At 50.3% G+C, this 26,176-nt stretch overlaps 3 protein-coding genes across 6 annotated transcripts in view; 1 reads left to right on the forward strand and 2 right to left on the reverse strand.

Annotated features, from left to right (window-relative positions):
• Nucleotides 1-5,951, reverse strand: part of MED20 (mediator complex subunit 20) — a 57,446-nt gene extending 51,495 nt beyond the window's left edge. For both annotated transcript variants that reach the window (XR_012642594.1, XM_074977649.1), the window contains exons 1-3: nucleotides 5,783-5,951; nucleotides 3,747-3,901; nucleotides 266-519 (exon numbers count right to left, since the gene is read on the reverse strand). Coding sequence is in view for 1 of the 2 variants with exons in the window: in XM_074977649.1 (XP_074833750.1) it covers nucleotides 266-519; nucleotides 3,747-3,901; nucleotides 5,783-5,796 (423 nt within the window). In the remaining variant the exon portion in view is untranslated. The remainder of the gene's footprint in view (nucleotides 1-265; nucleotides 520-3,746; nucleotides 3,902-5,782) is intronic.
• A 192-nt stretch (nucleotides 5,952-6,143) lies between these two features.
• BYSL (bystin like) lies at nucleotides 6,144-24,118 on the forward strand. Its single transcript, XM_074977477.1, has 8 exons — nucleotides 6,144-6,980; nucleotides 9,393-9,555; nucleotides 10,601-10,739; nucleotides 11,882-12,015; nucleotides 13,374-13,534; nucleotides 14,509-14,611; nucleotides 15,518-15,880; nucleotides 24,026-24,118. Exons 1-7 carry the CDS (start codon nucleotides 6,587-6,589, stop codon nucleotides 15,864-15,866), a joined length of 1,443 nt encoding a protein of 480 aa, XP_074833578.1. The 5' UTR covers nucleotides 6,144-6,586; the 3' UTR covers nucleotides 15,867-15,880; nucleotides 24,026-24,118.
• The window catches only part of CCND3 (cyclin D3), a 69,156-nt gene continuing 66,211 nt past the window's right edge, over nucleotides 23,232-26,176 (reverse strand). For all 3 annotated transcript variants that reach the window (XM_074977481.1, XM_074977480.1, XM_074977478.1), the window contains one exon: nucleotides 23,232-25,379. In XM_074977481.1, the coding sequence (XP_074833582.1) occupies nucleotides 25,209-25,379 (171 nt within the window). In that variant the 3' untranslated portion in view covers nucleotides 23,232-25,208. The remainder of the gene's footprint in view (nucleotides 25,380-26,176) is intronic.

Genomic DNA, 26,176 nt, shown 5'->3' on the forward strand with positions numbered 1-26,176 from the left:
CACACCACCTGTAGATTAACAAAAGACCAGCTAATGCTGTCAACCACCACCTAAATGGTAAAGCTCAGCATCTTTATGTATTTATTAATGAAACTGTTTTAAGTAATGACTTTAAAAAGTATCACAAACACTCGGAAAGATTGCTGACCCCTGTTCTAAGCTGCCCTGAAGTCAATGAGAGTGAAGTACATGCTTCAGTGCTTTGCTGACTCGAGGACTTTTATGTTGTGTTCCATGTTTCAGTCACTTCAAAGAACAGTCTTACCTCCACAGATATTCCCCGCGCACTGGGCCCCATGGTAACAGTGCCAACCTTCACCAAGAAGTCACAGTACTGGTACCGCGTACCCCGGCTCTCTATCTTGTTTGCCTTGGCATTTTGGAAGAAGCCTTTCAGTTTCACCATGAGGACATCGAAGTTGGTGTCTGCGATGAGGCAGGGGCCATTTTCAAAGAGAGCGAAACAGCTGAGGGGATATTCGGAGTTATGCATCACGTACATCAGCTTGCCAGCCTGACCTGGAACAAGAGCAATGTTTTCTTTAACTGTGGAAATGCTCCAGCTTCTCTCTTGGATGCTTTCAAGAAGAAACAGCTGTTACAATCAACAGAGGCACGGCTATCTCAGGATTGCTCATGAAGGTTTAATGTGATTCCAGACACTGCATGTATGGGGTCGTTTTATGAATTCCTCCCCGCCCGCCACCCCCCCCCCAAAAAAATCCACAGAGGTCACTGCAGTACCATTTCTGCCATTCCAGAGCATGTCCCGATTTTTATATTTCCTGTGGCCACTAAGATGTATGAGTCCCAAACTCATATCTACTGAACTGATTACTAAAGAGAGCCATTTGATTCCTAACTTTATCTGTGAGTAGTCTCAGAGAGGTAGACATATTAGTTTGTATCTTTACAAAAAGCAGTCCTTAAAGACTAACAATATTATTTATTCTTTAAGATGCTACAGGACTGCTCTTTTTGTTTTATCTCTCAGCAAATGGGTAAATGGAGACGCACTTGTATACATGTCTGTCAGCTTGGGAAATGGGATATTTCACTGAGAGGGAGGTGGGAACCATCTAGTGAACTGGAAATAATTGAAGTCTAATACAATTAGATACTTGTGGATAGATACTCTCGGCCCTTTGTATGTGGCACCAGGGTTCCTTTAACATTCTGTATGAATGGATCCAAACAGCAACCACGTGCTGAATAAATTTTGTTATGTGCATCAAGGCATTTGTGAATGTGCACCACCAGCCAAAACACATGATGCCGGCTGTGGGCATTGTGGGCGCTCTGGTAATTAGTAAGGCGGTACTTGAATCTCTCCTGGATGGCCGCCCATGCACTCAGCTTACACTGACACTGACCCAGCATGATGAGTTCTCAGCAACTTTATTCCTTAAAGGGACCATCAATTCATATTTGTGCCAAATTTTTGGCCTTGGGGATAAATTAAGAACCCTCCCGACTCCTCCACAAAATTTTAGAAAAACAGGATTTTTTTTTTTTAAATCCCAGTGGAGAAACATTTTTAGACAAATCACCTCTGCTCCACTCTTGCAGTATGCACAACCACAAAAGCTACAGTGCTGAGACAGAAACTGACCGGAGACAAAGGTGACCCTGATTTATACTGCTCAAATGAGAAAAGCAGAGTGCAAATAAAGAGCATGAACGGTGATGGGTACATTGTATTTCTAATACAGGCTGAACCTTTCTATTCCAGCACCCTCAGAACCTGACCCATGCCAAACAAGAGCATTTACCAGACCACAGGAGGTCAATACTGTCTAGCACATCATCAACACTTCCACTGCTTGCTGCTTGCTGCGCTCTTAGAAGACATGTAGGAGTAAATACCCACACAGCACACTGAAAGCCAGGGCTGGTGGCTGTAAACAAATTTTATGGGCCTACAGGAAACTTGGCCACACCCAGGATAAGTGGCCATCCTGCTAACTAAACTCATGCTGAAGTACGGACGTTGCCGGACTAGAGAGGCTCCACCTGTATTCTTTCTTCTTTAAAAATCAAAGGGCCAGACTGCTAAAGAGGAGTTATACGAACAGTTCCAGTGAGTAATTCCTCACACACGAGTGCGGAAAAGAGGAGTTTCCAGTTAGGCTCTAAGGCATTATAAATAATATAGGACTAGACTATGACTTTGAGCGTACAACTCACAAGAGAGTTACGGGAAACAAAGAATTTCTCCTGACAATTTAGATTTTGGGTCTGGGCACCTGCTTACTGCCCTTGTCCATCTCTGGATTTGGTGTACAGGAGGAGGGATGGAATTTAATCTGAATTCTCATTCATTCACCAGTGCAGCGGGTCTCAGGGTGAGGTGGGGTTCTGAGGTACATTTTGCACTAGTACAGTCCACCAGCAGATCACTCTCACCTCACCTGAGAGTGAGAAGGGAGACCACCCAGAGGTACTGTAGTTAGCTCTTTAGATTTCTGCAGACAAGATTTTCCTCCATGTATAGCAGGAAAAAAAAAACAAACTTCTGTTGTTTTTTGTATGTGCAAACAGTTTGGAAGTAATCAGCAGGGCAAGGCTGCAAAGGTTACCTTGAGCCCCAGAGCTGGTCATTAACAGAGCACTCTACCTAGACAGGGAAGCTGGGGAAATTCACAGAGCAGACAGAAAGAAGCAAGGATGCATAGACTCACTGCTGATCTCTAGAGACACTTAGAGCTAAGCTGCAACACCACAGCAGTTAAAGGTGCAACTAGTTGCTAGAGTTGCTTTTTAAAGCACTCTGTAGTCCACATGCTCACTCAGGTCATCTTCAAAAAATGGCTGTGCATTGGGGGAACCAGGGTGGGATTAAGGGTTTAAATATGAAGTTGTTCATGGAAGGTTTTTCTAAGATACACTCCCCGCACACCCCTTCAAAGAGTCACAACTCCATTTTGTGGTCTCCCTAGAAAATGCCTTCTGCTCCTCAGTCGTGTCCCCCTCAGTACCATCCCTTCCTCAAAAACAAGGAAAAAATTCACTAATTAAAATCCCTTGTTTACAGTTAAGATTGACCAGCATCTTCTTGTACCTGTGCCAAGCAGAGGGATAGGTTATTACGGTGTCTATAATGGCTGGTTTGGAGCTTCACTCGGAGGGCAGAGTGAAGGTTGCAGGACTGGTGTGTACCATAACGCTGTACAGCAGTTCAAGTCCGCACCCAGAAGGCACTGCAGGTCAGTCTTAAACCAGTGCTAATGACATCTTTAGAGAGTGACTCAAGGTACAGAGATTGGTAGTAACTTGCCCAAGGACGCACAGCAAAGAGGTGTCAGGTGTGAGAGCAGAACCCATGCATTTGGCCTCTGTTTTACTTTTCTTTCCTTCAGCTACCACTCCAAGGGCTCGTCTACACAACCACCTTCCTTCGAAGGAAGGATGGTAAGTAGGGTGTTGGGCGTTTACTAATGAAGTGCTGCGGTGCATAGGCAGCACTTCATTAAGCAAATTCCCCCCCACGGCAGCTTCCAAGTTTTAAAATTTTGAGGAGTAAAGGGACTTCGAAGTTGCCCTGGGACTTCGAAGTACCGGCAGGTGAGCCATGGCTAGACGCTTGCCGACACTTCGAAGTTTAAAACTTCGAAATTGACGCATGGGGGGAATTTACTTAATGAAGTAAACATTTCTAGCATTGAGTTCTACCAGCCCCAGGGATCAGCTCTACAGGAATGCCACAGGCTGCTTTGATCACGCCAGAAATGAAGCAAAATGCAGACCTTGATTGCCCATGGTGGAGGCAGCGGTGTGGTAGGTTTCACAGTCCACACAAAATGTTCCTTGTTTCTCTGCTCCCAGGAGCTCCAGTTTCCTTGTGAGGATTTCAACTGTCTGTTGGACACTCTTGCCCTCGGCCACAGGCATCTGAGACACACTGTCACAGAAGAAAAGGAAGCAACAGAAAAGATTCAGTGATCCCATACGGAGAGAGATGTTAACTGAGTCAGAATCCAATTCAGCCAGTTAATTTACTCAGAAAAGCTAGAAAAAAAGATTAGAAGCCAACATACATCATAATTATTGGTTCTACAGAGTATATTTGACCCATGCACTTCATGGCCAGATGACACCATTATGATAGTCCAGTCTGACCTCCCAGATAACACAGGGCAGAGAACCTCATCAGTAACTCTTCTATCAAACCCATATATGTCTATTAGAGTCATCGCCTTCCTTTCAGAAAAAACATCTGGTCATTAAAAGAGACTGTTCAAGAAAAGGATTTTAACCCATGCCTGCAAAGGGAAACTGGAACATGCAGATAAGGATAAGATGGAGCTTTGAATCTGGCTTGTGAGGGCACTCAGCCACCCCAACCCAGCTATAACAGGCATTTAAGGGAACCTTAGAACAGGCACAGCGCTCTTAGCAGGCATTGGCACCAAACACAATAGCACAGCAATGGGTGCTGGACAAATGGTAGGACAGATGGGATTCTGTGAAGATAAATTTTCCTTGTCACCCTATAACTAAATAAAATAAGCCTCACACAGAAGACTCCAATACGTGTTGTTTTACACAAATTTTATTCTATGTTCTCTGGTAGTGCCAGCTAATCAAGAGCACATTTAACCCCAGATGTCTGTGGAGCTCACTTATTTCCTCTTGAACAGTATATAACCTGATCTCCTGTTTTTAAATACATGCCCCCTTATAATCATTAGGCTACCTGTTATCCCCTTGTTACACCTTACCAGCTGAGGTATTGGTAAGCTCCACTCAGATCCCCACCAGAACATAATCCAACTCCCTCTCTGCATGCCCTCAGCAGCAGCTTTTCTCTATGCACAAGGCCCAGTCAACCTGTGGAACTCCCTGCCAGAGGGTGTTGTCAAAGCCACATCTGTAATAGGTTCAAAAAATAACTTGCTAAATTCATAGAGAAGAGGTCCATCAGTGGCTATTAGTGAGGATGGACAGGGATGCCAAACCATACTCTGTGTTTGCCAGAAGCAGGGAATGGGGAGCAGGGGATGGATTGCCTGGTCTATCCGTTCCCTCCTGAAGCACCTAGCATTGGTCACTATTGGAAGACAGCAACAAAGGGTCCTGTGGCACCTTATAGACTAACAGAAAAGTTTTGAGCATGAACTTTCGTGAGCACAGACTCACTTCTTCAGATGACCAGCATCTGATGAAGTGAGTCTGCGCTCACGAAAGCTCATGCTCAAAACTTTTCTGTTAGTCTATAAGGTGCCACAGGACCCTTTGTTGCTGTTACAGATCCAGACTAACACGGCTACCCCTCCGATATTGGAAGACAGGCTACTGAGCTGGATGGACCACTGGTCTGACCCAGATGGCTGTTTTGATGTTCCACAGCTTCCCAAACAAGGATGGAGCCTCAGCCATATTCTCCGCTGGGTGCCTTCCCCCATTATTTCCTCATGTGCCAACGAACACGCAGGTGCAGAGCAGCGATGGTTGCCGACTCAAACACCAAGGAGCACAGGCTGGTGAAGCAGCATCAGTGCAGTCTGAATCAGCCCCTGGGAGCTCCTCCTGCCACACAGCGGCTCCTAAAGAACTAGCCCTTGCGGGCTCAGTGCAATGAGCTCAGCCTGCTGCAATTCCTCATCCCTCTGACCGCCCCCAATCCCCACCCTGCGCTTCGGTGTAATGATGGAGCCGAAGCTGCCGTAGCAGAGCTGCTCCGGGCTGCAGACTAGGAAGGTCATGCAGTCGCATTAATTGCAAGTAAAGAAAGACCTAACCACGGGCATCCTTTTTAACTACGCAACGTGGAATGTCTTACCAGGTCACACCCATGCTTGCTGGAGTCTCCACGCCGGCTGGACTGGTCCCTATGCAGGAGGAGGAGAACAAGCTGATACTATGTAGTTTTAAAAACGGATTTGCAGCAGTGACTTGGCTGTGTGTCTCTCTCTGGGCAGGAAGCACGCTCGCCCGCCAGCCCTAGCCCCAGCCCCAGCCCCGCCCTGTCCTCTCTCCTGTGAAGAGCACCAAGCAGGAAATGATATCAGCAGAAAGGGGAGGATGGCCCGTTCCCCCGCCTCTGGGTAGGTGGTAACTGCAAGGTTACCTCCTCCTGCAGGCAGGTCACTTCCCAAAGACTGAGCAGCAGATGGCACAAAATACAAACGAGAACTGGGGACGGGGGGGGGGGACGCTAAAGTAAAGTCAGAGCCCCGGGGCACATTACCACTGACGCTAAAGATCTTAACGAGCCCCGGTGAAGTTCTGATGTCTGTGCTGGTCCTATTCTATATCCTCTAGAGGCGGTTGCTTGGCATGGCACGGGGCGGTAAAACCAGGGACTCCAGAGGACAGGAAGGAGGCTTTCTTGTGTCAATGCTCCCCAGTGAGCCAGAAGGAAATTGACAAATGCCTCACCAGAACACACTGTAAAATCTTTCATCGCCGTTCTGACAGCTGAGCTCGCTCTGTCGCATGAAGGACTCTATAGTGCCTTTGGAGAGGATCCAAGCAGGCCCTGGAAAATAGGACGGCGGCGCCTTTAAGAGACGAACCTTGCGGAGGAATTGACCACGCTGTTGCCAGTTCTGGAACGGAAGGACTCGCAACGTTCCGAGCGCGCATGCGCTTCGGTGGCATCTTTCCTCCCCCTGCTTCCCTGAGACCCATACCGGGCGCGCCGCACACGTGCACTTTTCCGCAGGCCGGGGAGGGGCGGGCAGCTGGGGGGATCAACATGCCTAAGGCCAAGCGGCGGAGGGGCGCGGCGGAGACGGGCAGGAACGTGTCCCTGGCCGAGCAGATCATACAGGGGGACTCGGTGAGGCCCACCACGCGGGTGAAGAGGCGAGGCAGAGGCGGGCAGCATGGCCGTGGGGAGCAGGAGGACCAGTACGTGGATGAGAAGCTGTCCCGGAGGATCCTGGAGCAGGCTCGGATCCAGCAGGAGGAGCTGGAGGCCGAGCACTGTCCCGGCAAAGGAACCGACGCTAAGAAGGAGAAGACCACGGTGCTGGGTGAGTGGGGAGAGAGCACGCCGTGGGCCTGGGAGTGGGTCAGCCGGGTTGACTCTTTGGCTGTTGCTAACGGTGGAGAATGGACGTGCAGAGTTAGCCGTGGGCACGACGAACACACGGCTGAGATCTGTCAGTTTCGGGGGTGGGGACAACTGATCTCGCCTCCCTCCCCGTCTGTTCCCCCTTTTCGTGTAGTAGTTTAGATGGGGAAGAGGAGAACTCCTTGCTCGACTCCCTTGGGAATGGGGAAGGTAACTGACAGCCTGATTTCTGTGTTCTCCCTCACAGCCTCGGAGAGGACCACTGTTAAAAGTTAGGCTGGGGTAGATATGCCATGGTATTGGGCTAAGATCGTTCTCTGCTTTCCTAAAAATATCACCAGTAGCTTCAGGAAGTGGCATTGGTAGTTCAGCAGGAAAAATTGTTTGCCACAACTCAGTTTTAAACAGAAGTCCCAGTATAGTAGAAGAGGGCATTGTGTTGTCTTGGCTGCAGCCTTTTAGATGAGACCTAAAACAGCTCTGGCCCTTGATCCTGCAACAGAAGTTATCTTGGTGCCTCATCTAAGCTGTTGCATGGGGAGGCATTCCCCTCCTTCACTTGTATCAGTTTGTCTGTATACTTAAGCCACCCCCATTGCTATAGTATCTGGCATCTCCCAGTCATTTGAAGGGATCTTATCCTTACAGCATCTCTGAGCCACAGGGAAATGCAATCTCCATTCCACAGCTGCACAGAGAGAGCTAGGGACTGGCTCAAAGTCACACAAGAAATCTGTGACTGACTCAGGTTGTAATCTCCACAAAACCAGGCCGGAGGGGACTTTTTGCGCACATGTAGGACGTGAAATTGCTTTTAAAACTTTAATTGAAGACCCTTGGGCCTGGATGGAGATTCTTAATGTCCCTTCAGGTGTACAGTTCTTGGGAACCCCTGAAACTCAGGTTTCTTGAGTTTTAGGGTACATCTTCTTTAAAGGGAAGATCAACCTTACCGCAGTTGATCTTCCAGAGTTCGATTTAGCGCATCTGGTAGGGACACACTAAATTGAATGTACAAGGCACCCACATCAATGATGCTACTCCTGCCCCTCGTAAGGAGTAAGGGAAGTCAGCAGGAGTGAACGCTCCCCTCAACCTTGGTGTGGAAGCCCAAATTAATGTATGTCAACTCCAGCTGTTTAATTAACAGAGCTTGAGCGGCGTACCTTAATTCAGCCTTTTGCTGTTGTGTAGCTCTGCCCCGAGTCTGGTGGTCTATTGAGTGGGCTATCCTTTCACTGAGCAATGAAGGTCTTCCTCATTTCTTATGCCTAATTTGTTTTTTTACCATATAGTTGACAGCACGTTGTGTCGAGTTAGTTTAATTGTCATATAGGGCCAGGTTTTTCCAAGGTATTGGAGTGGGACTCCTAAATACCTTTTGCAGTATGTTCCTTAGTCTGTGGTCCTGCAGATACTTGCATACTCAGAGAGTTGCATTAAAGCTGATGAGTCTGTGTTTGAGTATAAAGTTCAATGTCTATATGTCTGAAGGATCATGGACTCATGTCAGCTTTCCCTGGGCTTTTCTGATATTTTTTTCTATGATAACAGGAGAGAGAAATATTAAAGCAAACATGCACACCGTGGTTATAATCAGTATGCCCTCTAACCTTCTCCATCCGTGTGGAAAATTAATTTGTATGTGAACCACCAATAGAAACAAAAAACCTAGCTGGGGCCAGTGTTCCCTGTAACCAGAGTGAGTGGGTGGCTGCCCATGAGAAATTCAGGTGCTGTTCAGCTGATTAGCAGGCACTCGGAGCAGGCAGCATATATTTCTATTGCTGGTGCACATCCACACCTGCCTTTGTGCACACAACAAAATGTATTGCACCCATGGATGGAAAAAATAGAGGGAACATTACTGGGCAGCATTTTAATCTCTCCAGAGCAGCTGCACAAGCATACACACAGGGCGCGCTGGTTATACTCCCCACAGATATGAGCAGGGAGGATTTATGCACAGATATAGGATCTGACATTGCTTTTAACTCTTTAATGGATGATATTTCAAGTTGGCAGTTGTAATTTTTGATTGCACAGCTGTGCCCCAAGATTATTGGTTGACCACAGCCATTAATTAGGCAGTTGGCAGAGGAGAAGCAAATCTTGGGCCTGGGTGGAAATTCCAGCTCTTCCTTCAGATGGACTGCCCCAGGGAACCCCTGGTCTGCCTTCCTGTAGTGGGTATATGACAACTGTTAACAGTTTCTGCACATTTGTTACTAGCTACCCCGCAGCAAGGAGGAGAGAGCGTCAGACTAGGACATGGAGAGCTAAGTAATTGCGCTCATTCAGCTGTATCTTTACAGGCAAGTTGCTTTGCCCCCTGACTTGCTCAACCTTAATTGTGTCTGGTTTGCTTCAGGCTCTGCATTGCGTGATGGGGATTCTGACTCAGAGGATGATGAGTGGCCCACGCTGGAGAAGGCCGCATCCATGGGAAAGGGACAGTACTGTCAGGAGGTGACGGTGAACCCTGAGGATGAACGAGCCATTGAGATGTTCATGAACAAGAATCCGCCTGTAAGGTAGGAAGCAAACCCCTGAGCTGTGGGCGATAAATGCTTCTGTACTGTGGGCGTCGTCAGCTGCAGCCACGTAGCACTCAGTCAGCATTAAAGTTCAGAACAGCACTTTGAAGAGGTGACATGGCCTGGAGGAGGTGGGCTTTGTTAAAGCTCTATCAGCTGTCTACACCTGGGGTAACAGGAATAGGCAAGCTCATAAGGCAAGTCTGAGGCCGAGCTAGGAATAGAACCCAGGAGTCCTGACCCTCCTGTGCCCCAAGCAGTAGATAAAGCTACATTTCCACACCATGACGCATGCATGGGGCCACATATAGTAATGCCTGTTACTATAGAGCAGCCCACTGGGGTTCTATGTGTCGCCTAAGAGACATTTTGTTTACTGTTGCCCACGTGCGGGGTTGCAACCTTCCACTAGTTTCTGTCTGCATAGTTTTTTTTTCCTGCCGCTATTACTAAAATGACACGTGCGTAAAGCAGGGGCACACAAAATGAGGTTGCACGCTGATTGCAGCAGCACTGACTGTCAGAGCCCTGCGCTCCCTCTGCATCTAATGGAAGCACTGCTACAATTCATTCAGCACACCCTTCAGATTCTAGGCGTGCAAGCATAGTTAGCAGAATGACCCTATCCCAGGAAACTCTCTCAGTCATGACAGTTGCAGCCCACTGAGATGGAGAGCCCCCCATGTGGCCTGCTCCCTAGTCTATCTTGCTCATTGCTGCTATAAAACCTAGGGGCCCAGCTGAGATCAGGGTTCCCTTTGTGCTTGGCCTGGTACCCGCACACACCAAGATAGTGTCTACCCCAAAGGGAACACCCTGCATAGACAAGACCGGTGAAGGATAGGAGCGGTAACAGAGGCACAAAAAGGGGAGGTGATTTCCCAAGGTCACGCAGCAGACTGGTGGCAGCCTGAGCTGTGGAACCCAGCTCCTCTGATTCCTACTGCAGCACTGTGTTTCCTTGGCCCCACTGCCTTTGCAGGTTGGCTTGCCAAGGAACAGGCTGACGCTCTACACTGAGTCCTTCCCATGTGTCTGCCAGGCTCACCCTAGCTGATATCATCATGGAGAAGATCACGGAGAAGCAGACAGAGGTGGAGACAATGATGTCAGAAGTATCGGGCCACCCCATGCCTCAGCTGGATCCCCGGGTACTGGAGGTCTACAAGGGAGTCAGAGAAGTAAGAGCCATAGCGTTCAGGGAGCAGCATTCATCTTCAAAACACTGTGCTTCTCTGACCGAACTGAGTCCAGCTGTTCCTCTGTTCATAACCATTGTGGCTTATGTCTTTATCCTCATGGCTTGTGAGGAAACATATCTTCACCCACTGCTGACATGCAGCTGTTTCTGGAGCAGAACACGACAGCTGTCCCTGTATAGCAACGTTGTGTAGCACTTCCGGGTAACGAAGGAGATTACAAACTTTGCCAGGTCTGAGGCTTCCATCCTTCCTGTCATTATCACTAGGCAAAAAGAACTGGGGCTGTCAATTATGCTCTGGCAGTGAGACAGGACATTTGAGCAGTTTTCAGAATTCTCTTATGTCCAAGAGCTCTGAGACTGTCATAAGCCTTTAAGCAGAGATGAATTTCAGTACGATTAGTTAGTGTGCACCAGGCTTCCAAATAAAATAGCCACTGTTTACACTGCTCCTTTCACTCCAGGATCACAAGCACTTTATAAGTAGCTATGCCTCTTAATAGCCAGAATGTTGAGTAGCAGTGTTGAGGTGCTGTTCCATTCTACAGGTGGAGAAATGTATCTGTGACTTTCTCAAGGTCTCTGCAGCAGGATGGCTTGCCCCCTTAAGGACTGGAGGCCTGGGGCTAGACAACCGGAAGGACTGAAAGAACTGTTCAGACTTCCCTTCCGCGTTAACTGCCTTGATGGGGCCTGATGGAGCAGAGCTGGTTCCCCTAAAAAGAGGCTGCAGAATGGGAGGTAAAATTAGGAAAGGACAGTAAGTGAGAGTGGCTCCTGCAGAGAAGACCCTGACACCAGGGGAGGTGAGAAGTCAGAACTAGGAGGCTGAACTCAAGCCAGATAAATCCGGGCCTGGTTGTTGAATTAGGACCCAGCACCAAGAAGGAGAGGTGAGTATTTCCTACCCAGAATGAGGCTTGGGGCCCAGATCGCCAAACTCCTGCTGATGAGAGCGAGGCTGTGAATTCGGGCCCAGCTCTGGGAGGAATGGCTGGGTATTTCCCAAAGGGACTGAGCTGGAAAGTCATTCATGGAGTTAGTAACACGACATGGCAGTGCTGTCTCCCAGGACCCTGTCTTGATCACCAGGTCACACGCCACATGTTTCTTGTTTTACAGGTGCTGTCCAAATACAGGAGTGGCAAGCTCCCCAAAGCATTTAAAATCATCCCAGCACTGTCCAACTGGGAGCAGATCCTTTACATCACAGAGCCAGAAACGTGGACGGCGGCTGCCATGTATCAAGCCACCAGGTACGACAGATACACCGTAGCTTTGCAGGCAGAAATGTATAGATTTTGGGTGGTACTGTGTGCTTTCCGTGAACTCCAACCACAATGCTGAAATCCAAGCCAGCCTCTGGCTTTCAGCTTAGTTGAAAGACAGAGGGAGAAAACTGCTTCCTGCCTCAGGAATCCCAGGTCTGTACTGTAAATTTTGTAGGTACTAAAGAGGGAGGAGATGGATGATTCCCTTCAATGTTTTTTCCAGGGCTCTAAGCACTCTTAAGTTAGCTACCCTTTTATTTCATGCTTATGCTGCAGGCAGTCAGGGTGAGAACTGTAGCCTGAGACACTCGATGACTCCACAGCTGGAAGCGTGTCCCGTTTCACTCTTCCAAAGCCCAAACTAGAACATGTTACACAGCGCTGGCTGTTTTACCAAGGGCTCTAGCACAGCCTCAGTCCACAATCCCCTTGTACGGCTAGGGCAGGAGTCAGGAACCCCCAGCACACATGCCAAGAGTGGTACATGAGCCGATTTTCATCAGCACGTGAAGCAGGGGCTCAGCCCCATCTTTCCCCCGCCATGCAGTCGGGAGTGTACTCAAAGCCGGGCTGCCTGTGGATTAACCAAAGACCAGCTAGTGCTATGAGCCACCTAACCAGTAAACTCTATCTCCTGTCAACCACCTAACTGGTAATTTGTTTATTAATGAAGGAGTTGTAAGTAGGACTATTGAAAAAGTATCACCGGCACTTGGACTGTACAAAGAGGTCAAAAGGTCAAATTTCGGCGCTCTGCCTGGGAAAGGTTGCTGACCCCTGGGCTAGCGAGTACAGGCCTGTAATCTCTGAGGCAGTAGTTGGAGTCTGATCTCGTAGTCAGAATACCAGTCTTGAAAAGAAGTATTTCCATCCTTTCATTGATTCCCCTGGGTTTGCATACTAAGCCCAGCAGGTAACACAGAGCATCATGCGTCTTTTCAACCCAGGTCTCCAAGCCCCTTAACTGAGCCTCAGGGCCTTTCCCCCATTTTGGAAGGTGGGGGGTATTGTTGCTGCTCTGTGAATGAGACAGAGGAGCCAATCACTGTGTGAGTCAGTGGCAGGACCCAGGAATCCTGGCTCCACCCTATCTAGGCCACTGCAGTCCAGCCTGGATTTCAGCAGAGCAGGTGCCCACATCGACAGGGTCGTTGGTTTTCTCCAAGAGAAGCTTCAAGCATGGGGTGATAAAACCACCCCCAGCCGACTAAGATGGCTGTGGTGGGAAGCAGAGACCCTCAGATGGAAATGCTAGACATTGCCTCCTGCTGGACTTAGGTAGCGCAGCTGGCACGGGGGTTGAAATGTCCGTTCCGTTTCCCACTCCCTTGTTCGTGCTGCAGGATCTTTTCCTCCAACCTGAAGGAGAGGATGGGTCAGCGCTTCTACAACCTGGTGCTGCTTCCGCGAGTGAGGGACGACATTGCCGAGTACAAGCGCCTGAATTTCCACCTCTACATGGCTTTGAAGAAGGCTTTGTTCAAGCCAGGAGCCTGGTTCAAAGGTAAAAGGAAACCAGGCTGCAATAAAAGGTGGGCAGGTCTGGCTGGCAGTGCAGTGACCCCGTAGGGAAGGCACAGGCTGGGTTGTACGTGTTCTTTGTTTCACAGCTGTATTAGGAGTTCTGCTCTAGGTGCAGGGCTGAGTTATAGACTTGTTCTCTTTGGCCTTCCAACAGCAGCACTTTTCACCTTTTATTTTGCCCAGCGAACATTTTTCCTGTCCGCAGCAATACCTTAATGTTCTCTGGAGCTGGATATAGCAGCAGCAGAGAGGGAAGAATGCTTGAAGGGTGAGCACAAAAGCAAGCCAGGGGCAAAACCTTAGTCAGCAGCAGCTGCTGACAAGAAGGCTGTTGAGGCAACAGTGGCTAATCAGATTCCATTCACTAAAGCTTTATGGGCACCCCCAGCTGCATCCATGTTGCCAAGAATAGCCAGCCCTCTTAGGTAAGCCGAATGCTTGGCCGGCCACCCAAAGAGATTCAGGTACTGCCCAGCTTCCTGTAGCTGGCAACATGTATTTCTATGAGTGGTGCTCATCTGCTCATGCCTCGGGGCACATAACATTTATTCCACCCATGGATGTTAAAAATTAGAGGGAGTCCTGCTCTTAGGTATCTGTCAGAGATGGGTGAGATCTCCCTGTGGCAGGCAACCTGTAGCTGGGGCTGTTCTTCTGTGTCCGTGTGAATGCGCTAGCTACTGATGAGGTTGCCATGAGATGAATGGAAAAGACAGGCGACAGCAGCACGTCTCATGCCTCCAGTGAGGTTCTGAGCCATCGGGTCTCCTTTGAGGAGTGGGTGCCCAGGGAGGAGGCACTGATGCCCTGGAGAGTTTGCTCTCTCAGGCCAGATGTGCATGGAGATTAGAAAGCACTGGTGCAGTCAGCTGGAGAGTTATCCAGCTCTGAGCCCTGCAGGTCCAGCTGTGTTGCATTGAGAGAATTGTTGTCCAACTGTCTTCCCATTTCCAGGGATCCTGATCCCCCTGTGTGAGTCAGGGACCTGCACGCTCCGGGAAGCTATCATCATAGGGAGCATCCTTGCCAAGTGCTCGATCCCTGTCCTTCACTCCAGGTAACCTGGGGAGGCAGGTGCCCTAGGAGGAGGGTTGGGAGGGGATAGTCCTCCCACTGGAGTCCCATAGCAGAGTCGTGGATCTGCTTGAAAACCTCTCTGGCATTGCACGCAGCTAGAAAAGATCTGCCAAGTCCCATCTGCTCTGGCACAAGGCTAGTCCATGCAGCTAGTCCCAGAGTTGTGTCCAGTCCCAAGCAACAGCTTCCGTCACTTCTCTGGGGAGATGGTTCCCCCTTGGGAAGCTGCTGGACCAAGAGGCACAATTCAGCTCCAGCTCCATGTTGCTGGTAGCTGGGAGCTTCCTAGCTCCACAGCTCAATATTAGCAGAGAGGGGGGTCTCCACGCTGGGGTGCTCCCATGGCAACGGAGGTGATGCAGGGTCACACCCTTACTGCTATGCTTGCTTCTTTCTCCCCAGGTAGGGGAGTGTGGAGAGCATTAGCACCACAGCTGGGCACGTAGTGAGACTGCCAGGTGCCAGAACACAGACTTGGGCTGGGGACTTAACTTCTGCCTGGCTCAGTGGGAATGCCAGGGACAGGTGGGAGGAGGGTGCTGCCTGCTCTGCTCGGGGATCTGGTGTGCCACGGCTGTCCCTTCCTTTCCCAGAGGGCTAGGAAGAAAAGGGTGCTTGCCAGTCGCTAGAGTCGGTGGGGATGTTGGAAGGCTGCCTGGGGAATCGCAAAGGTCCCAGACTCCAGCAACAAATGTGCTCTGAACTGGGAGATGGGGAGGCCTGGGCAGAGCCCCTCCTGAAGGTGCCCTAGCTGCAGGGTGCTTCTGAGGGTTGGAAGGTGCCCAGGGCTATGCCCTGCCCACTCATGGCTGCAGCCTGCAGACAAGCACGTACCCCAAGTCCCTCCCCTCCCACCACCCAACTGGATACCTCCTCCTCCCTGCAGTGCGGCCATGCTGAAGATCGCCGAGATGGAGTACAGCGGCGCCAACAGCATCTTCCTGCGCATCCTCATCGACAAAAAATACGCCCTGCCCTTCCGCGTGGTGGACGCCCTCGTCTTCCACTTCCTGGCCTTCCAGACGGACCAGCGCACCTTGCCCGTGCTGTGGCATCAGTGCCTGCTGACCTTCACCCAGCGCTACAAGGAGGACCTGTCCTCGGAGCAGAAGGAGTCCGTGCTGGAGCTGCTCAAGTTCCACTGCCACCCGCAGATCTCGGCGGAGATCAGGAGGGAGCTGGTGAACTCCAAGTCACGGGATGTGGAAGGGCTGCAGCCGGTGGCGATGGAGTGAGGCCGGGGGGAGAGGTGGGTACGCCAGGGGAAGGGGGACTCTGTGTGAGAAGCTGCAGCCCAGAATTTGCCTGCCTGTCTGTCTGTCCCTGGCTGGGAGTTCTGCACTGTTGCTGCCTTCTTGGCTGGCCGAGCTGGCGAACTAGCTCTGCAGCTGGAACAAGTGAGCGAGTGTCCGTCACCAAGATTTCTCTACCCCTTTCCCGTAGCCTGGGGGCAGAAACAGGCGTGCGCTTTACCTGGGCCTTCCCTGTGAGTTCAGCTCCGCTGTGGGGGAAGGTTGTCTGCCATGGTCAGCAGCTGTTCTTCCTGGACTGACACGAAGGGATGTCTCTGGGAGGTTGAAAGCTTGGTTGCTGCTGTCTGGGAATAAAACCTGGGAGGTTCAGAGCCTGGCTCTAGCGTCTGGTAGAATTGAAAGGGATGGTTTGGGGGCAGCTCCTTCCCCCCTCTGGAAGAGGTGGTGCATTTGGGGCAGCCCCTGAGGGCCCATGTGATGTACCCCACTCCCCTCTCTAGCACAGCGGTCCCCTTCGGTGCACACCAAAGAGCTCTTCTCTTCCCCACGGCGCACCGACTCAGTGCTCTGCCGTCTGGAACTTGCGCCTCATTGCACGGAGGATAAATGTGAACGGCAGCCCTGGCTTCCCCTGCACAGCAGGGCACGAGAGCGCGCGTTCCCACATATGCCTCGCTGGCTGGCAGGCGATGCCCTGGGGAAGGATTGATGTCTGGCTTGGCAGTTGCAGCTGTTTCCGCTGGGTGAGCAGAATCAGTCGTTCCCCTGCCCACGGGGTAGTCAGCACGCCGCTGCTTCGGCCAAGTAACTCGCTTGCAGGGCGTTTAGCTGCAGGGGAGCAGCGGGTTTGTTTGCAGAGAGCTGGCTCCCTCTGGACTGCTGCTCGCTGGCACGCAGCTGACTGAACAAATTAGAGAGCATCCCATCAATCCGCTCTGTGGCGTTTAGCAGGAACGGTCACAGGGGAAGGCAGCTACTCTGTAATTACCGCTTCACACGGAGCCACTCGGGGCTGTATCTGTGAAAGGAGCGCTCTGGGAGTGTGACTGACAGCTGCCTGCAAGCTGGGGGAGGAAGGGGGAAGCCAACAGCAAGCAGGGAGGCTGCAGCAGTCTTGCACAAAGCTACAGACAGGAGACGATGGAGCCAGGACTCCTGGGTGCCTGTAGAAAGCCTGTTGGAACCTCTCCTCTGTCTGCCCAGCCAACTGGCAGTTACTTCCCTCCCTGCCTGCTGTGCAGGGGCAGAGGGTAGGATTTGCCCGATCAAATGGGATGTGTGCTGTTAGGTCCATGGCTAAAGAAAAGCCTGGGGCTGATCTGACTCGGCCTGTCTAGGCTCAGTTGAGATGTGCACCGTCCGCTCCCAGCCAGCCCTAATTCCCACTGATGTCAATGAGCTACTTTTTCTGCTGCAGAGGAGGCACCTAGTCTGACTGCGGTCAGCCCCTTCCATCCCCCCGTCTCCTGGCGCTGCCAGAGGGGCAGCTGAGAGAGGAGGTGGAAGGAGACAGGGAGTTTGGGGCTGGGTGACTACTTTTAGAACAGGGGTGGGGATCCTTTTCTGGGTCGGGGGCCACTGAGTCACAGAAGAATCAGTGGGGGTGGGGGGCACAAATAAGTGAGAAGCAAAAAAAAAAAAAATTAAAAAGCCCCACAGCCCTCACTGACCTGGCTCCCAAGTTAGGAGGAGGAAAAAAACCTCACCAATATAGCCCCCACCTGAAAAGCAGGAGATAAGATGGTCCCCTCAAGCTCCAGCCCCACAGCAGGGACTTGAGGGGGCAGAGGTGCTGAGGCTTAGGGCTGGATTAACTTGTCTGGGGGCCTTCCTGGGGCTAGTGGATTGTGGGGGGGCCCTAAGCTTCTGGGGTGGGGCCAAAACTGAGGGATTCAGAGTGTGGGAGGGGGCTGCTGGAGTAGGGATGCAGGGTCTGGGTGTTCTCAGGGATGCACATAGGCTCTGCTCAGCTGGCATTCTGCAGGGAAGTGCTCCCCCGACCCAGTTCCCACTGTCTGTCATTCCTGGCCACTGGAAGCTGTGGAGGACAATGCCAGCAGGGACCGCTTCTCTCTGCACTCAGAGCCACTTCCTTCCTCCTGCCAAGCAGAGCCAACAGGCCAGAGCTGGCCCACAGCTTGCCCTGATTGAGCCTGAGAGGCTCTATCCTTCCCCTTTGCCCCTTGCAGTGGGTGCTCCAGCTATGGTACCACCCCAGAGGGCTGGAGAACCAGCGCCAGCTCACTCCACTGCAGGGGGCCATGCCCTGAGCCTCACAGGTCAGATCACAGCAAGCCATGAGGTGGGTACAGCCTGCAGGCCACCAGTGCCCCGCCAATTTTAGAGAACCAGAATGGCCATGCAGGGTCTGACCAACCACCCATCTAGCCCAGGAACCTGTCTGCTGACAATGGCTAGGGCCAGGTGTCCCAGGGGGAACCAACAGAACAGGGCCTCATCAAGGGAGTGCTCAGTGGTTGAATATTGGCCTGCTAAACCCAGGGTTGTAAGCTCAGTCCTTGAGGGGGCCATTTAGGGATCTGGGCTAAATAGATTTAAAAAAAAAAGGGGGAGGGGGTACTTGGCCCTACCACAAGGGTAGGGGACTGGACTGGATGACCTCCTCAGGTCCCTTCCAGCTCTGTGAGATGTGTATCTCCATGTATTAAGTGATGCTGCCCCTGTTGCTCATTCCCAGATTATGATGGAGGCTAGGGATACCATTCCTGTCCAACAGCCATTGATGGACCTAACCTCCATGAACTTATTTAGCTCTTTCTTGAACCTTGTTTCAAGTCTTGGCCTTCACACCCTGCTCAGGCAAGGAGTTCCACAAGTTAACCGTGCATCTGGTGAAGTATTTCCTTCGTTTGTTTTAAAGCTGGAGCCTATCAATTTCTTTGAGTGATCCCTAGCTCTGATGGGAAGAAGTAAATAACTTCTTTACATTCTCCACACCAGTCATGATTTTGTAAACCTCTATCCTCGCCCTCCCCAGTCATTTGTTTTCTGAGCTGAAAAGCCCCAGTCTTATTAACCTCTCCTATGGCAGCCATTCCATACCCCCATAGTTTCTGTTGCCTTTTTCTGAACCTTTTCCAATGCCAATATAACCCTTCTTAACTGAGGCAGCCACAGCTGTACACAGTATTGAAGATGTGGGGGTACCATGGCTTTACACAGAGGCAATATTTTCTGTCTTATTCTCTACTCTTTTCTTACTGATTCCCAACATTGTTTGCTTTTTTGGATGGCTGTTGCACATGGCATGGATGTTTTCAGAGAACTGTGCAGTGACTCCAAGATCTTTCTCTCTGAAGCAGTAACACCTAATGTCATCCCCACTGTTTTCTATGTACAGTTGGGGCTGTGTTTTCCAATATGGCCTTGAAGAGGTGGTTTTCAGGTCTGCAGCAAATGGCTTTAAAAAAGGAAAAAAAAAACCATCTGTGAGGCATGGTGCTTGGTCCTGCTGTGAGGGCAGGGGCTCAGACTTGACCTCTCAAGATCCTGTCCAGTTCTGACATATGTGTATCTCCATATGTTACTTTGCATTTATTAACACTGCAAGCTTGAAGCTAGTGAGCCTTATGGCAGTTGTCTTCCCCACACCGCAGGAGTTTGAAGGCCTGTTAAACCAGTGACTGGTCTAGTTCTCTCCTCTCCCAGCTGCAGAGGCTTTAACCGGAGTTGATCTACTTCAGTGCCCCCACCAGGTGGCAGAGCACAGCAGGCAAACAAAGGGGCAGGCAGCGGAGCTGTCAGAATGGATCCAAGGCAACCCCTGTTCTAGGCAGGGCAAAGGGCAGTTCCTTCCCTGCTAAGAGAACAGTAACTCCCGCTGCCAGGGTTTGCTAGCTAACTTCCCCTGGGCCTGCAAGTACACAGAGCCTACTGCCAGGGAGCAGGAAGGTTTAAAAGTGCTTTGAGCTCCAGGCTAAAGCCCCGGAGGCCGCAGCCCAGGGCTGGCAGCAGCTGTGCTACCTTGTCCTGTTGGAATTGCCTGCTGTGAGGATAGCCCTTCCCACCCGCCTGTTCCCTGCTCCCAAAACAGGGAATAACCCCTAGGGCTTCTGCACTTGGTAGGCTGTTTGGCAGTCTTGTCCACTAGAGGCTGGCAGAGGAGCCAAGGAAGGGACCCTCCTGCAGGGCACACACCAGGCTCCCGGCACCATGGCCTTTGGGTAGGAGCGTGACAGCTCAGACACATTTAGGACGCTAAAGAGGTTAACAAAAAAAGTTTCTCTTGCTGCTGATGGGTAGCCCGCAGGCTGGGCTGTTACCAGGCGGAACAGGAGGGAGGAACCAAGATGCTGAGCCCGGCCTCTGCATCAGCTCCACCTCAGCCGCTGCTCTGGCTGTGGGAACCCAAGGCCTCCTGCTCTGGGCCTGTGGAAAGTGCACCCAACGGCCACAGGCAGAGCTGACGAGGGGAGTGTGAGAACAAAGCCACGGCCTCGCCAGGCTTCTCAGTGGGGAAATCCCCACATGCAAAGAGGCAAGAAAGGGGGAAACCTCCATGTGTCAGCGTGTGGTACTGACTGCTCAAGGAGAGTCGCTCCAGAGCGCAGCTTGGGGCCCTCACTGCAGTGTTCTGGTCTCTGCATCCCAGTCCTACTTTGCACCCCTGTTTTTCAGGGTGCTCCCCTCTACCCTGTGTAGTGAACCCCCTTTGCCCCCTATTCCAGTAGCTCCACACCCACACCTACCTCCTTTCCATTGCTCTCTGCTGCTCTCCCCTATACAGAACAAAAAAAATCAGTCCTGCCTATGCAGCTACTTCTCTGGATATGTGGATTCATTCAAAAAGCACAAACTTTTCTGAGAAGTGACTTATCTAATCCATCCCCTTCCCTGTTCCCCAAGCTGTTAGTGTTCTGCTTGGCTTCCTAACGCAAAGTTCCTGTAAGGCTACCACTTTCAGCCTGTATGCCATGTGGCTATCATTCCACTTTGAGCTGGGCTGCTGCTGGCATTGCTTCTCCTTTAGAGTTGCTCAAGTTGCACTTGTATCGTGGGTAAATAATACTCTTGCAGAATGTTCCTTGCTTGGCTTGATCTATAGCAATGATCAGAGTTTTCCAGGCATGAGCCTCTTCTATACAACAGGGATTTTCCCCCAATTTGCATTCCCTGTAGGCTGCACGCTTGGGCAGCTGCTCAGGAGAGGCACATGCCACCCATCTGTTTAGCCGAGCACCCACCGTTAGGTTATTTGTTTCTGCTGGTGGTGCCTCAGTGCATGTAAAAAAATATTCCTCACATGGATGGAAAAGACTAGAAGGCACATTGCTCCCTATTATTTAGCAACCCAGGGAGGATAGGGTGGTCCTGATCCCAGCTGGCAGTTTGCAAGTCTCAGGGAGCTGTGAAAAGTGACCCTGGTATTTAGGGGTTTGGTGTTTAGCCAGATCAAGAATTCACAAGTTACAGGTAAAAAACTCCTTCCCCCACTTCAGTCCTAAACCATGACAACCTGCAAACTCAGTCAAGCTGAGTTTCCTCATTATATGTTGCCAACAGTCCAGGAGTTCTGCACACCACACCTTGCCCTCTGCCATGGATACTCTCCATATGTCTGTCCCTGGGTGCCAGCTGTGCACCCTTTCACCCATGCTGAAGGGATTGGCTCCAGCACTGAAAGATCACAGAACATTCTGCCAGCCATGCAAATGGAGGCACAAGCCTCAGAGCACTCCCAGGGCTGTGTTAGACCTGCAGTATTAAGAGCAACAGCGGTTTCTAACCTCTGCAGCTCGCCCCTGTGCTGCGGGAGCAGAGCCGCCAAGGGCGACAGTGCTGCTTCCCAATCACGTTTCCCGACGGAAGATGCAACATTTGGTAGTTTGCCTGGAGACACCTTTTCCTGCACCCCAATTTCATCTCCTTCCTTTACACTCACAAGGAGGAGGTTAGCGAGATACTCTAAACTCTCCTTCTGTAGTTGGCATTTACTCTCCTTTGCCAACACCACACCTAGGAGAATTCTAAATTTGTACTAGGCTCCAAATGCAACAGGTGCAGTATTCCCCCAGGACTAAAACAATAACCTTTACTTGCTGTATTGAAAACCATTTGGCAAAGGCAAGGTCAGCAAGTCAGTAGATGGTTATAAAGTCACTGCCTTCTACAGTGTGCCCCACCAGGACTCTGTTGTCCTGATCCAGGCATTCCTCCACTGCCCCCGCAACACAATAGCATCTATACATTTTTATATATATATATATCTACCTTGAGCTCCAGCTCACTCTCAAGCTGGTGAGCTGTGTTCATCCAATCATGTCTACGGTGTTACTGCAGCGGAGGGTAGCCTTGGACAAGTGCACCAAGAAAACAAGGTACAGCCTGACCTTTGCTCCAGGTGGTAGACTCCACTGACACCCTTGTATTCCAAGCAGAGCATAAGTCATCTACAAGTCTCCTCCACGTCACTCCAGGCTGTCGAGGTTAGAACCCTGCAAGTTATTAAGGACCCTCTGTTACTGGCATGCCCCTGAGTCCTCCTGCTTGGGCCTATTGCTAGGCTTCTGAGCATGAGCAGAGGAGGGGTCTGTAATATAGACCAGGTTTAGTTGAACTCCCTTCCAAATGAATTTAAGGCTGGTTTATTTTTCAGCTTGCCACCATCCAAGCTGGCACTGCCATCCAGGACACCCAGCTGAAATACCCTACCCTGGACCCCAGCTTCCCTCTCTCCTGCACTTGAGGCTCAGCTTCAAGACCTTGCCCATCCCCTTCCTTAGCTTTTCTCTTAATCCACCTTCTGCTATCTCCTTGCCATTCTCCCTGGCTCCTCCTACCCATTTATATCCCCTTCCCTAGGAACTCTACTGACTCTTAGTTGCTCCCTCCCTCAAACTCACTTCAACAGCAGTGTCTCCCAGGCACAAACTGCTTCATGGACAGTAACATGACAGAATAGCCCACAGCTAAGGAACCAATCAAACTGCATCCCTCAGCTGGGAGCCATATGGGAGCCCAGCTGAGCAATCCACATTTTGATTGGTCATCTGTATTTAACTGAGTTGCAAACAATGTTTTCTGGAAGCTGAGCACTTGGGTGGCCATGCAGAAGTCAAATGCTACCCGGCAGCTTAGCAGAGCGCCCACAGCTTTCTATATTTATTTCACACAGAGATGGAAAAAATTAGAGGGATGAGTGTTTGTCAACTCTGGGTGAGAGCTCAGAAAGAAAGAGACAGCTATGCGAGTTATTTTGATGTTAGGAGTCTAAGAATCAGGAGAGACAGATCATTTATATATGGGATCAGGCCCCCCCCTACCCACTGGGCACTGCAAAATGAGACATCATTTGACTCAGTCTTAGTAAGGGGAATCTTTAGATAGTTTAACTTTTTAAAAATCTTTTATTGCAACATCATATGCTCTCCTTTGCTTTGCCCAGCACTGGGATTCCTGCATATGGATATTTCAAACAATTTTATTTTTAAATTAACTCATTCATATATATATTTATTTTTTCCTTTTATACAAACAACCCCCGGAACATCATGTCATTTGGATCCCCTCCTAAGTGAAACAGCTAGCAGAAGCCAGTGGGAGACAGCTTTCCTTTTTGGCAAATCAGGCTAAGCGTGATGGGAGGGACAGGAGGAAGTAAAAAGCAGCCTGAGCTTTTTCCACTTGGACAATTAGGACTTTGGTTTCCAGTGACATCCTCTGAGGGGTGGTTGCCCCTCACCGCTCCCCGCCAGCTGGCGATACAGTCACAGAGGAAGATGTCACCAGTGCCCAGAAATCAACATCAGCAGCAGTGTTGTACCTCCCACCCCAGCAGATAAAGGGTTCAGCTGGCTTCTGCCCTTTCATACAATAGTAACTGTAAGAGTATCTCTTCTCAAAGCAGCAGGTTTTTTTAAACTTTTTAAAAAACTAACACAGGAACAACAACAAACAAAAATATTTTTTTTTTCTCTCCATAAGTGCTTGGAAGTATTTATGGCCATGCGTGTGTGTGTGTGTATAAAACATAAAAACACTCTGTATTTGCCCCATCTCTTGCCATCACCCTCCTGGCTTTTTCTTTGTGTACATGTGGTGTGTGTGGATATATAAAACATAAAAACACTCTGTATTTGCCCCTTCTCTTGCCATCACCCACCTGCTTTTTCTTTTTCCAGCTGGATTCAAGACCCTCTGGAGAAGTTCATAGAAGTTTAGGACTATAGCAGCACATTCAGGATATACTTAAAAATAAAGAGTGGTGTCTGAACTGCCTGATCTCTTTGTCAGAGCCCTGATGGCCTCGCGGACCGATGGAGGCATGTGGAAGGGTGTTTTGGAAAGGAGGTGGGGAGGGAAACAACCACCCAGTTACCCACCAAGAAGTTGCTAATACCCTTCAATTTCTTCTTCCTGTGTCCCAGCAGTTAGTTACCGCCTCTTGTAGAGGGCAGAAAGCAAAGGCAATTTTAGGTAGGTCAGGTGCAGGGAGTACAATTCCAACTATAGGCACAGTGTGCCTCACGCTTGTTGCAAGGGCTTTCACCTTAGGTACCAGTTCTTAAAACTTACCTCCAAACCAGGAAGTACTTGCACAAAGCATGCACAAGAAAGGCCAGACTCTTGTTTTCCCAGTTAATAATGACAGCAGCAACCCTGCTATTCCCCCCAACAGGAGAAACCCAACCACTCAGGTGCTGAGCAGCGAGGAGATGGATTCACCAGCTCCTTTAACTTCCCTTCATATGGCTCTCCATCAGTCTATCTTCTTGGCCCCAAACCAAACCACCTTGTATTACAGACTTAGGGCTGCTCAACCGCAGGACTCTTCGGGTGAATTGGCTTCCAGGATGAAAAAACAGAGACTAAAGGAGCTAGCCCTTAATGAGCATACAGTGCGCACACAGAAGGGTTGGCTGCAGTGGAGGCCCAGACACTCCAGGATGCAGCAAATGGCAACGGTGCACCAACGAAGCTTAAGACAAACTGGAAAACTCTTTAAAACTGAATTTAGGCTCTTTCACCCCCTCCCCCACTGTATTTTAATTCCTGCCCACCACGAAAAGTCCCCCCCTGCTGCCATCTGGGAAGGCAGGTTAACAGTATGGATGGCTAACTACTGCCAGATGCCAACCCCTCGAGACCTGCTTGAGAAATCAACCACCATCTATTTTCCCTCCCAGCTCGGGGCTGTCGGGTGGACAGCTGATGGGTCTTTGCCACCTCTCTGGTGAGCGGACTGAGTCCCCGGTGTGTTTCAGACAGTCAGAATCAACGGGCAGCAGGTTCCACAAGGCCTCTCCCTCTCCAGCATGAGGTCCCGTTCTCATGGAGTTGGGTGGCTATGGGGAGGGGGGTTCATCACAGGTTGATGTCTGTGACATCTGTAGGCGTGCTGGTCTTGTTGCCATCCTGGCTGGCCGAGTAGTATGGACTCTTGATGGAGCTGAATTCCTGCCGGGGCTGGGAAATCTCTTTCAGGCTCTCAGCTAAGGCTACCTCAATCTGCTCCTGACAAGCTTTCAGGCAGTCCTGCGAGAGAGGAAAGAAATGAGACCAGAGGCTTTAATTCCACTCTGACGCTTGGAAATCGGAGAGCCCTGCTGATGTCTCTAAACAAGTGCTGGCCTCTGTTTCAGGCCTGAGTATCTAAAAGGCTCTTCAGGGCTTAGATCTAGGCAGATCATCTCCAACTTTTTAAATCTGAGTTTATTCTTTAGGCCTCTTCTAAAAACAAATGCTCTGCAATAACTCCACCTCCTCTCCTCACTCTGCTGGAGTCTCACCAAGGTCACTCCTATGGCCCACTAGGTAGGGATGCACTTGTCCTGGAGCTCTGGGAGATGTTAGAAAGGTAATTTCCCTTCTTCAGCTCCACGATATCATGGCTCTTCCAACTTTTGTTTCCTTTCTCCATAGAAATAAATGGTTTCTGTACTGGTATTTGCCTACATTAACAATGGGAACATGTCAGACAGCCCATCCATTAGTCTAAATGCACAAAGAAGTTCTTCAGTACTTCAAGAGATGCTTGCTCCTGCAGTCACCTGGCCCTTCCTGTGACTGCATTCATGCATGGTCCCTGTCCCATTTCTTCTCCCTCAGAGCTCAGTCTCTGACTGGTCTGCCTAACTTCATGTAGGCCCCCAAACCACTAGGGTATCCGACACCATCGATGGCATTAAACCCTCAGTTCTTGGTCCTTCCTTTCCTACAAAGGACGAATCTGCTGTCGGGGGAAAATCAGTAAAGTCAGGAACATGTGGGAAAATTTTCAACTGAACTCCTTAAAAGTTAGGCCCTGATATCTCAGACTCCAGTTAGCTATC

The sequence above is a fragment of the Carettochelys insculpta genome, chromosome 26, assembly GCF_033958435.1.
Source record: "Carettochelys insculpta isolate YL-2023 chromosome 26, ASM3395843v1, whole genome shotgun sequence".
Lineage (NCBI taxonomy): Eukaryota > Metazoa > Chordata > Testudines > Carettochelyidae > Carettochelys > Carettochelys insculpta.